The following is a 12718-nucleotide window of genomic DNA, read 5'->3' as shown; positions in this document are numbered from 1 at the left end:
AGTGTGGTAGGAACTTGTGTTTTCATTACAGGATAGGTAAGTCAGGTAATGGGACTTTTCTTTCACTCATGAAAGACAGATCAGCATCAGAAGGAAACCTACCATGAAGATCAGCTGGAACAACACAAAACCTTCAGCACCTTGAAAACCCCAGGGCTTTTTACCCAGCAGAGTGGAAGTGCTGCACCCTGGCCAGTGAGGAACAGGCTATAAATTTCTGCTGAGCCCAGCTAGACAGGAGTCTCAGCTTGGCCATTAATTATTCAGCAAACATATTCAACCTTAATCCCCAGGCTGAGTGATTCAATCTCTGGCCCCACAGTGATGGCAAGGCCAATGCCATTTGGCATAAAAAGCTTATTTGGGTTTTTTTCCCTAATTCATGCTCTGATTTTCAGCCCATGTCATGCATATTCACTACCAGCAGCCTCAGCTTTTGAAAACTGCCAAGTCCGTGGCCCTGCCCACAGTAACCAGCACAGAGCAAGGGAAAGGAACCCAACCCAAGGATTAATTCCCCTGTGCCTACACCTGTGACAGGAGAGCAGTTCCATGAAAGAGGAGAATGACCACTCCTGCTGCCAGGCCACGAGAAGGACTCTGCAACCAGCTTTCTTCCAAGTGGACTCCCTGTCCTCCTTCCCATCTCAACAGCACATTACTGCACTCCAAAATCTGCCAAGCCATGGTAGATAGCTACCAGACAAGAGGCATGCCCTAAAGGCCACCTTCAGGAAAGCAAGCAATCTCAAAAGCCTGACTTCCTTTGTATTCTATTTTTTTTTTAACTTTAGCCTCTTTTAATCTCCACTTCCAAGCAGTCAGTACCGGGGGCATCATTCACAGCTCTGCTCAGCAGCGAGGATGAAGAACGAGCTGTGCTGTGGCTACTGGGCTGTGCAAGTCTGTACTTGGCATTGGTGTAACTGGGCTGATGAGGAAACCCATCTGGTGGGTAGCAATTCCCACAACTGAATTCCTCAGAGGCAGCGTGGTTAGCCTGAAAGCCAGATCTGATCTGGCTCAGCTCACACCACTGCCTTCAGACAACGGCTGGGACGTGAGAAAGTCTGGATTAGTGTTACCTCTGTTCAGTGTATCACTTCTCAGTAGAAAAGTTTTCTTCTTGTTTGGGTTCTGCGTAGGTCCAGGAGTAACAGGAGTCTCAAAACATCTCACCTAAAGGTGAAACAGGCTCACAGGACTGGATGGAAGAGGCACTAAGACTATTATTCCTTCTCTTTATATCTGCCTTTTTAAACAACCTCAGTTATAAGGAAAAAAAATCCCCATGACACAGAGCTAGAGCTGAGAAGCACATTGAGAATTTTGGAGGACAGCAGCCAGAACAAGATCAAACATGCATGTTTAAAACAACAAAACAAATGGAAACAACTTCCAAAGCTTGAAAGATTCAAGTTATCAGAGAGCTTCACCATCTGACAAGCCAGCATACCTAGCTGCCACACCTGCAAGGCTAACACCAAAGATTTAGATTCTCCCTCTCTTTTCAACATTTTCTACCAACCGGTAGTCATGAAAACTGAGTTTGGCACACAAATACCATCCTGCCTCCAGAATGAATCTTTAAGGCCACAGATGAGTTGATAGAGCTGTGGGCCCAGGCAACAGGAGACCCAGCCAGAACGGAGCTTTGCCACGTGAACGAATCTGAGCAAAGAAACCTGCAAGCTGTTGCTGCAAGTACAGCTATTTCCTTAACACTAAATCAAGGAGCAAATCAGTCAGAATTCATTTTCAGTGCTTGGGTCACTTAGCCAAGACAAGAACTGCCTAAAAGCTCTGGGCCAGGGAGTCATTGCTCCAATACCAGGAGAATTCTCCAAATGAAACTTCTCCAAGCAATGAGGGTCAGTGCTGGAGAGCTGTACTGGCTTGGCCCACCATTGCTCCATCTGGAAATGATTTGTGCATACTCCAGTGGTCTGTGCAGTGCGGGCAAAGGAACAAATTAACGGCATGGAGTTAAATCCTCGGGGGAAAAAGCCATCCCAACCCCAAGGCAGCATTAACCATTAACTGGTTTACTAATCTCATTTGTTAGGAAAACTTGCAAGCTAAGTAGAGCTGCAGTAAATGACTCGAAATCCACAGAGTCCAATTTAACAAATAAGTGAGCCTGTATTAGCATGTCATCCTGTCACACTTTCCTGCATCCTCTCCACTGTCTTGCTTGAAGGAGAGAAAAATAGAAAAATTAGTGATAAACTGCATGTGACTTTTTTTGAAGTTCTACAACTTCTGAGGCATCAGTAAGATTGTAAGTTGACAATTAGAGAGAAGGAAGACAGGCAAGATGAACAAGCAGCTAAAACAGACAACCAATAAAATGCTGGAATTCTCTAGGATGCAAAAGCATCATAGCCAGAGATTCTGTTTTCCCTTTTGGTCTGAACTTCCAGAGTTGCCTATTTTGCGTGAGGAAAGCTCCCCATCGCTTTTGGAACCTGCTTGAGGCTGACTGCACAGAGCTGCCAATAATTATTTCATGCCACAACTTCCAGAACCAGAGCAAAATACTCTGCAACATAGGAATGACAAGTCAAATAACAAATAACATTTTATTTCATTTACAGTGATATTTTTGAGTAGCAAAGGAACCATGACATATAGGAGCCTGTAATAAAAGTTCATGTGTCTTATCTTTATAAAATAAATGAAATCATACACGCAACATAAACGAATGTGCTCTTTGAAGACATTTGAAAAATGTCATGTCTTGATAACTATTATTTTTACTTACTGATGTCTGTTCTGCGCTGGCTATTCCACTCTGAAATATAATTTGTCAGCATGATAGTTTTTTTTTTAATCCATCAGTATCTTCCAAACCTAAAATGATCACAGAATCATAGAATGGATTGGGTAGGGAGGGACCTTAAAGACCATTTAGTTCCAGTCCCCTGGTCCACTAGACCAGGTTGCTCAGAGCCCCATCCAACCTGTTGTTGAACACGTCCAGGGGTGGGGCATCCACAGCTACTCTGGGCAACTTGTGCCAGGGCCTCAGCACCCTCACATTCTGTTAAAAATGGTGGCTATCAAAGCATAATCTCCAGGACACTAAGTTGAGTCACAGATCAACCAAATACTTGACTTCAAAAGCTAATTATCTTTCAAACAAACATACTACCAACTGCTCTTTACAACTGAAAAAACAAACACCCTATTAAAAAATTAACCTACCCCTCCATCCCTCTTTCTTGCCCCCCCCCCCCCCCCCCCATTCCAACCCTCAAAGAATCTTTTTTTTTTTCTAATTAATATTTGGCAACACTTAATGTCTTTATACAGATTAAGATCTTCAATCCACAGTCCAGCTCTTCACTGATTAAAAAGTAGTCACAAAAGCAGAGACAAGTGACTAGAACAAAAATCCATGGATACCATGTACACCTTCTTGGCGTTCAATGCACAAAGCTATAAAAACTGAACATAATTTTGTGGAATAAGTCCTCTCTTGCCATTTAACGTGCCTTCTAGCCATCCTGGCTCTCTGGAAAATTGCACTGCAAAAGAAAAGGAGAGAAATTACTGCATCTTTTTATGTTTGAATTAGTACTTTTCAGCTTTAGCTCCATGACACCAGGCAAAATATCCATAAAAACTTCCCTTCATCTGCAATCTCCAGTTTAAGAATCTGGCTAGGAAAAATAAAGAAGATTATTAACTTGACTTAAATACTTCATAATATACTTCTGCAAAGCCTACATGGTGAAATAGCTTTTAGGTGCAGGAGACTTCATTAAGGAAATGGTTAATGGAGCTTAGGACAGATTTATAAAATAGAAAAATCTGTGCCTTAGGGGAAAAGTCAGAATTCGTATCAAACAGTGGAAAAAACTTTCAGTATGTGGGGAAAACAAGAGCAAAGCAGAAGTGTCTTGAGCAGAAGTGATGAATCTGGAAGCTTAGAACCACAGAAGCACAGCATAGGACTTTACTTGGCATGAAAATTAGGCATGGGAAGGATTATAGGGGAAATAAGTGAGCCAGATGTCACTCCAAGTATCATCCCTTCAGAACAGAGCTGCTATTAGAAGTGACCAGCAGACAAAATCTGAATCATTCTTCTGATTAAATCCTCTCTCTGAAATTCAAATACATAGTGCAATTCACAAAACACAAAGCAAAAGGCTTGAACGGCTCATTGTGCCATCCTAAGTGTTTACCACCGCTGATCCCAAAGTTTATGCAAGAGTATCCATAAGTATAAGAAATATTTCAGCGTGGAGTCTCAATGCCCCAGAAGTTACTCTGTGAGCAAGAGAACTAATGAAATCTGACTTCCTGTATATATATGTTGACCACATTTGACAGGAGGTTAAAAAAGAAGCATAAGCCTCCTTTCTTTGGAAAACAGACTAAAAAGTCCTCAAATTCCCTTCTGAGGTGTCTTTTAAGGATATAATACAGATAACCTATTTACCTATGTAACTGAAAAATCCCACACTTTTTAGCAACCTATGGCACTCCCTACCGTACTAATTTATCCTCACAGTGCTTCTGAGACAGACAGTATTTAGGGAAGACATCAGACAAATGCTGAAACGTGCTGCCAGCCATGTCAGTGCTTTATTTAAAACACATTAACACATTGGGAAATGTGATATTTGTAGCCTTCCACATATCAGGGAAATAACAGTTGAGAGAGAGCAACATGTTAAGTCTCACTTCCAAAAGCATTGTAAGGCTCTTAATTTGAGGACTTAAAATCATACTTTCCCTGTTTTTTCCCATGTGTCCTATTATTGTTAGACAGCTGTGCTCAGAAACCACACTTTAAACAAAAGCTATAAATCCAAAGAACCCAGAAAACAAAACTGCTTTCAAATGATACTGATAGTTTAGATTCAGCACGAAATGCTGGGCTTATCTTTGTAATAAATGTGTTCAACAAAAAGATTCCAAAGGAAAAACATGCATAGACAATTACCTTTTAGGATCTGTGCTCACACAGTAACTTACATTACCATTAGTAATTAGCAGGCCCTCCTCTCCCTTTGTCCTTTCTATTCCACAATTACAGAGTACACATGCATTTGAAACTGCATGGCTGACACCAGCACAAACCTCTCTCCAGAAGCTGTAATTCTGCATTTCCAGCAAATGCACCAGCAGCCAGCCAAACCCCTCCCCGAGTCTCCCATACCTACGGAGCACATCTGTATTACAGGAAACACACTCAAAAAAAAAAGAGACTGATTAGGAAGAAAAGCAACTAGAAAACCTAGAAGTAGGGAATTTCTACCTGTCCTCTGGTGCTTAACCTTAATTTCCATTAGAAATAGGGTAGTAGATACCACTGGCATGTGTCTATAAATCCAAGGCCTGTTCAAACTGAGGGGAGCCCTCATCTGAGGGAATCACACTGAAATTATAACTTACCTAAAATTTACACAGAGGAGGAAATGCTCAAATTATGCTGAATCACATCACTCAAAACAATAGCAAACTTCCAAAGAAATATTTTCCAAGCAAGTTTGATAAGACAATGGTGAGCTGTGCACACTGCAGCACGTTCATGGCCCAGCAGTTGGGTTTGAGTGACAAACACCATTTTCACCCCAGAAGACAAGACCTAGCTGGTACAACTGAGCTCTGGGCTTAGGAAATTAAATATTGCCCATGTACATTACACAGCTTAGGGCCTCACTTGTTGGCAGACAGTTCTTTTAGACTCTAGGAAGACTGAAGAAGGAATTACCACTCAATTACACCTAAGAGATTTCTGGAGATCTTTGTTTTTTAGAAAAACCCAGCAAAAAGTAATTCTTAATGTCCAGCAGCTGTGGTGACTGTCACAGCAGGGAAGGTTTCTGTCCCCACTCCAATCACCTTGTGCAAGAAGGGGTAAGATACTTGTGTACATCACTGACTGCTTCTGTAGGCAAAAGATATTAATGAAAGTGCCATCCAAAAGTAAAGCTGCTTTAAGCTCCAGTGATCCCATTTACTTTGCTAATCCATTTCTGAAGTACAGTGTACAACAGAATGCATTCCTTTAAAATCAAAACCATTTAACCACACAAACCCCACTCCTCTATCAAATACAGCTTTTCTTAAACCCAGGACACGGCCTATTTCTGAAAAAAATGCCCTGCACAAGAGAAGACATCTGTAGTGTCCCCTTTCTGTCATTTCTTCTCAGTCAACAACAATTACAGTTCTTAGCACTTTCTCAGGCCTGCCTCATTTAAAAATACCTTGATGCACAAGCTACACACTTGGCCTTAAAACTACAACTCATTACTAGAGCAATCATCCCATAGGACTAAGGCTCATGTTGGCACAGGACAGGAGGGGAAAATACTTGTAGTATAAAAAATACAGAGCAGAGAACTAAACAGTAAATATTTTCAGCAAGATTCAATGAGTGTGTAGCAAGACTGCACAACAAGACTAAGCACAGAACCACCACAAAAAGCCATCACCTCTTAGGACAGTGCAAATAGCAGCCAAGTTGAGAGCTCAGAGGGGCACAGTGACTTCCTCAGTATCTGCTGCAAGGCCTTTGCAGTGGTCTCACTCATGGAGGCAAGGTGCAGGGAAGGAAGATGTCTGAGCATCAGTATGACAGCAAGTGCTATGGAACAATCACCCCAGCTCAAATGGACCAACAAAATCTACAGACTTGGAACTTGCAGTGAGATCTGATTTCTTCTAATCAAGAAACACCATCAGGTCAACGTGGCATTTGCAGCATCGCCTCTTACTTTTCTGTATTCTCCATAGCTTTGATATTGCCAATGTTATTATTTTCTAACTGCAAATACATAAAATTCGCAAGCAGCTCTTCCCAGAGACCCAATGCCATAAGCAGACTTTGCTCTGCTCTGGCAGCTCAAATGTTTCACAGGTCTCAACCACAATGACAGCAAGACTTAATTCCTCAGCAGTATTATTTCATTGGCTGGGTGCCACTAACTTCAGCAAGACTGAACCAGAAACTGATTCACACTGATTTCCAAATCTTTGTGGAAACTGGCTGTTTTGGGAGCAAATCTAACCTGCATGGTGTCTGGCAGAAGAGGGCCTCCCTTTCTCAGGGACTGTCAATCAGAGTAAAAACCTCAAAAAGAAACATAAATGAGGATTACTGAGAGCAACAGGAATCTCACTGCTAAAACCACTACAGCACTAGAACTCACTTCCATAGAACTCAATGATGCTGACCAATTTTTCATCAGGAAATTCAATTAAAGCAACCAAATGTGCTTGCAAGCCCTCTGTGTTTAGAAATCCCTTTGGGTTTTTGAAACAATCCCTGTGGGTTGAGTTGATCGCAGAAAGGCAGAAATATTTATCATGCTTAAGGTTAGCCTGGAATTTGAAATTTCAAAACTTGCTGTTTTTCCCTTAATTATGCTGTGAGAAGCAGAATTATCTTGTGGACAGAACACAGGACTAGGAGTCAGGGAGTCTTCTCCCCATGAATGTTTCCAAGTGCTCTGAACTACACAGATGAAAGGTGCACCAAGAAGTAGCTCTATCTCCATTTTTACCCCAGCAAAAGAACCATTTGCACACACAGTGCAATGCAGTATTTTGGGAGTAACACTTCCCTTTGATGTAAATCCTGGATTGGTCAGGACCATAAAGACAGACAGTCCAGGAGACACAGCGTGAAATAAGGGGCAGAGAGTGCCTTGGAGTCAAAACCAGGAACATTAACTAAGGCTGGCACTTTGTTACAATGGGAGAGAGAGATGGGGATGACAAGGGTTGTGTGAATGTGGTTTTTTGTATTCCTTTTATACTTGGTGGGGACGATGGGTGCCCCACTTTTCCTCAGGAACAAAACACGCTCTCAGTTTTCCTCATGTTTTCTCTCCTCTAAAATCAGATTTTAAGAATTGTAAAAAGCCTTGATAAGAGCTATCTTGACAAGTTTTCAGGAAGCCTTCCTGCTAGCAGTTCTGCCAAGGAATTTTTATTGTGTAAACACCATTTAACCTATCTGAAACACTTCTCCTGAGTGAAATTCCCATTTACTGACTATTAAGCAGTCTCTTTCAAGAACCAGAAATTTAATAACACTTGGCTCCAAGACTGGCAAAATTCCAGTGCCAGGCAGTCTGATTATTCTTTCCCTGATTATTGGGAATATCTGCCTCAACAACAACAGACATGCACAGCCAGCATATGTTTCTCAATCTCAGATCCTACTCTGCTTCTTCTCTTATGTGCCCTTGTACAGCTGCAAACTCTTCAAGCTTTGCTTCCAACCACTTGAATTATATTGTTATGTGCTGTCAATAATATAGCCTGTAACAACTGGGAAATAAAAATATTGGCACAGCCTAAGGCAAATTGAATTGAAGATTTAAAAAAAAAAATCTAGTGAATATTGTTCAGATTACATTATTCATTTTCTTACACAATTCAATTAAATAGAAAACTTTGCCTTTTCTTTTTAACTTACCAGATGGTGCCTTAGCATTTATATTCTATGGCACTTTAATGGAAAGACTGTAGGATTTGGGGAAGCACAATGTACATGCAGTACTGAAAATACCTGAATGTGGAAATGCTAAGGTTCTATACAGATTCCTATCAGGTGATGCAAAGCTTAACTTAAAATATTAGCAAATCTAACCTTGGCAGACTGAGACAGATTTTTTTCCCCAGTTTAGAAACAGGAAGTGGAGATGGGAGCAAAGTTTAAACTCACCTTCTTGCACCAGTGTTACATTTAGCAGCTATGACAGGTGCAAGACTACTTCCCTAAATGCCATTATCCTGTCTGAGGCTGGAGCAGCCAGAAAGATTCATCCAGAGTAATGACAGGTGAGACAGAACCACTGCAATCAACATCTATGGACCAAGAGAGACAAACCAAGAACGGGGAAGGGAACAGGAAAAAGGAAACAAAGCAGAAAAGAGAGGAAAGAAAAAGGAAAAAAAAGAGACAGGATTAGAAAGTGAGACAGGCCGGGTGGAGAAAGGAGAGACAGATAAAACCTTCACTAATGGAAGCAGCACTCTTTAGTAGACATTAATTTAACAGTTACTTTAATGGTTGATACTAGCTGTATGTCAACTTGATTGATGCGTTGTCACTTTGATAGTTAAGGTTATTGGTAGAGCTGCAGAATTGATGTATTATTACTTTAATTCTTCATTTGGGGGCTTTATTAGGGCATATGGGAATTTAAATTGAGTAACTGAACCTGAATTGATTCACTGCAATCTGATTTCAGCACAGACACAGGGGTGCCTGATACAGATAGAAAAGGCCCATGTCGAGGCATTTCAGAGGTTTCAGATGTGGAGACAGGTATGCACTTGGCATGAAAAGAGCCATCCATGACATAACCTACTGGGAAAAGTTATGAAATTACCATTACATAGAGTTACTGCTTTACTGCTTGCACACTCTCCCCATTTTTTCTACCAACCCACCTGAGGGTGAGAGCCCTGCAGGGCAAGGACAACACCTGTGAAATATCCAGGATACAGCAGAACAAATCAAAACTAATGCGTTTAAGGAAATGCGAGCTTTGCCATCGGAAATCTGCAATTGGGTTTTCCAAATGCAATCCATTTGCAACCTTTTTCCCAGGCTTTGGACCTTATTTGTCTGATGACATGGAAAAAGTTACAGTTGAAACATTTCTCCACAGATGCCAGAGTCAAATTCCATACTTGTTTTGGGGCAATCCAATTCTCCAGTTGAAAAATTCAACCAAGGCCGCAACGCACCAAATCACAGGGGCTTTGTCACCACTTCCTGAGTTCTCATACAAGGAGAGAATCTTAACAATTGCTCTTACACAAAAAAATGACACACAAGGAACTACTTCTTGAAAGACTTGTTTACCCCAAGCTAACACAACCCTTGCTGTTCTACAGCAGAACTGCCTCTCCCAGACACCAAATCTTTTCCACCATGCACTAGATTTTCTTTCCTGTACACAGTCTGATGTCTGCCGAAGAGCCTATCAGTCATGTTTTAAAAAACTTAAATTAAAATATCTTTTTAAATTAAAAAGTTAAGGACTTTTAAAAGAGCAATCACTCAGCTAATTCAACTTTAAAAGGTTTCCCACCTATCTTGATTCAGACATGATTTGCCTGCAAGGCAGCTCTAATAGGAAACATCAAGAACGATTTTGTAAAGTGGGTGCTAGTAGGGAAGAACCTAGTGGGGACCCCAGACCACTTTATGCTGAGCAAAAAAAAAACCAGAACTGAAGTCTGGACTAAGCTTGCTATTTACATGTTTGGGAGGAGATAGAGGACAGGAATATCCTATTATACATACCATTAAAAAAAAAAAAATTGCTGAGTTTCCCATTCTGCATCTTCAGAATTTGTATTACAGTAGTCATTGGCATAAGGTTTAAAAACTAAAACCTTTCCTATCAGTTTGAAGTCCCTGTGCATTTGCTGAAGGGTAGATCCATGGAAGCTCACTGAGAACAGTCTTTAGCATAGGAATCACCTTCTGGATGCTCAAATGTAATGCTATATTTGGATCCACAGAAATCATTAAACAGGGGCCTTCATTCCACACCTCAGTAAATATTCAATTTTCTACAAGTACATGCACACACTAATGCAGACCTTGATCTAAATCAGTAAAAATACTTTTTTCTTCCATTGTTCACCTGATTTACCTGGCACTCTGTTTGCTTCAGAATCCTGAAACAGATTTTTTTTTCTTTAAAGAAAACCCCCGTGTTACTTTACAACAAGAGTTCACATTTTTAAAAATTCAGTTTCATAGGCCAAGGTGTTCTCTTCTATTACCAAATAACCTTTTTTTTTTTTGGTACTACAACACATCTAAATGATGCTGAAAAATTATACCAGTTGGAAGAGTCTATTCACCCAAAAATCAAAAACATTGCCTCGCAGTGCTAAGGATATGTTAAGGAGCTTCTTCATACCAGAAAATATCTCCATCACCAACTGTGTGCCATCAGCAATGTTGGCAGAATAGCAGTCAGGCTTGTATTTTTATCCAAAGCCATTTTAGCAGTTTTGTCAATTTGTTTTTCATTGCTTTATATTTACTCAAGCAGTACTTACCATCTTCAAATATTGCTCCTATCTGAAATGACAATTCAGAGCTGTGTTCTGCTTCACATGGATAAACTGCTCTTGCTTTTCGGTGGGCAAGACTGAAAAATGAAATTATGAATTATAGCAACTTTCTACTATTATGAAGACACTTCAACCATTCTCTCTCCATTCACATTTGGAGATGACTAAAACTTTAAACACAATCTCACATGCATCATTACAGGCTTATAATTCATACACACAGCCAAAGCTGAAGCTTCACAGCTTACTGTTGGCATTTCTGAATATCATACTCCCAACTTTCTGTGCACTTATTTTTATGACAAACTCGATTTTCAACTGCAGTTAAATTTTCTTCATGTGCTAGTCAGCAATGAACTCAATAGCAGGCAAAGTATAATATATTTCAAAAATTCAACCAGTAATAATAAATAGGATTTTTTTATCAAGTGTTGGGAAGAATTGTGACTATACCAAACTACTTAATTAGAAAGGCAAATGTTACTAAATTTGAAGGGAAAAGCTAAGATGGTGAAGACCTTCAAAGAAAAAAAAATCAAAATACTTCAAAACATGGAAAACAACATGGAAGGAAGCAGAAACAGGATGGAACGAAAGCTGGACAAAAGAGTGAAAGAAAAGAATGAAACCACAGAAAAAGGAAGAAAGTATAGGATGAGAAATCTGGCAAAGGTGGAAGACTCTGAGAGAAACACCGCAAGAGAGAGACACTATGAATTGTCCACCCATTGTAAATATAGCCCTCCTGTATCAACCAGCAGACCACTGGCTCAGTGTCCTGTGTGCCTTTCACCAAGGAAGGTGTTCAAAGGCAAAGTAAGATCAGGTAGACAGGTATTTTATTCTGTTAAAATTGCTATGGTTGCATTTCCTGGTTTTTGATAATCACTCACATGCCACAGGAGACTATTTTCATAAAGATACAGAGACAGGAGGCAAATAAAGAGCCAGCAAGAGTTGAAGTGCACACTATACCTTTCCACTGCTCTGTCAGTGCCAGTGGCAGGGTTGGGGAAGAAGAAAGTGGGTAGTGCAGCATCTGTGGCAGCCGGGTTAGCAGATGGAATGTTCATCCATGAGACCATCGACGGGCGGCTTTGAGCAGGACTAAGAGGAAATACATTCCAGGCAGAATTAACAACATGAATAAAATTTCTTATCCTACCAAAATATTTGAATCTTTATAACTGGACAAGCTGTTAAGATTTTCCAAATTCAAACCAAATCATACTGTCCAGATAACTTTGCAGGAATGGCCACTGTATGATTCTGCACTCCTCCTTGGAATTCTTTTTTCTACATGTCCTACATCCTAAGCTAAGGAGAACTACCTGAAATGCATGACATAAACAATAAAAGGGCAAAATTCCCCACTCCTTATCTAATAAAGACAGACAAAGTGATATTGCATAGAGCAGGCTATTATTTGAGCTGCCACTCCGCCTTTACAAGTTTTGATGAATCTATTTTAAAATCTCCTCAGTGCTGTACAACTGAGAAGATTTCTAAAGAGGCTGCAGCTATTCCAGCATTGGGATCACGATTCTGGCTCTGGATTGAGATCTTCATGGAACTGTGCAAACACTGTCTCAGTGGCTGCCCCCACCAATGCACTGCTCAAATACTATCAAGTTAATGGCTGAAC

At 40.5% G+C, this 12718-nt stretch overlaps 1 protein-coding gene across 1 annotated transcript in view; it reads right to left on the bottom strand.

Annotated features, from left to right (window-relative positions):
• Positions 1-2568: 2568 nt before the first annotated feature.
• ARHGAP10 (Rho GTPase activating protein 10) overlaps positions 2569-12718 on the bottom strand; it is a 137976-nt gene continuing 127826 nt past the window's right edge. Inside the window, exons 21-23 of the mRNA XM_053975411.1 lie at positions 12049-12180; positions 11059-11150; positions 2569-3530 (exon numbers count right to left, since the gene is read on the bottom strand). Coding sequence (XP_053831386.1) covers positions 3442-3530; positions 11059-11150; positions 12049-12180 — 313 coding nt within the window. The 3' untranslated portion in view covers positions 2569-3441. The remainder of the gene's footprint in view (positions 3531-11058; positions 11151-12048; positions 12181-12718) is intronic.

The sequence above is a fragment of the Vidua macroura genome, chromosome 4 (assembly GCF_024509145.1).
Source record: "Vidua macroura isolate BioBank_ID:100142 chromosome 4, ASM2450914v1, whole genome shotgun sequence".
In the NCBI taxonomy this organism is placed as follows: domain Eukaryota; kingdom Metazoa; phylum Chordata; class Aves; order Passeriformes; family Viduidae; genus Vidua; species Vidua macroura.
This window is presented reverse-complemented; position numbering and strand designations above follow the sequence as displayed.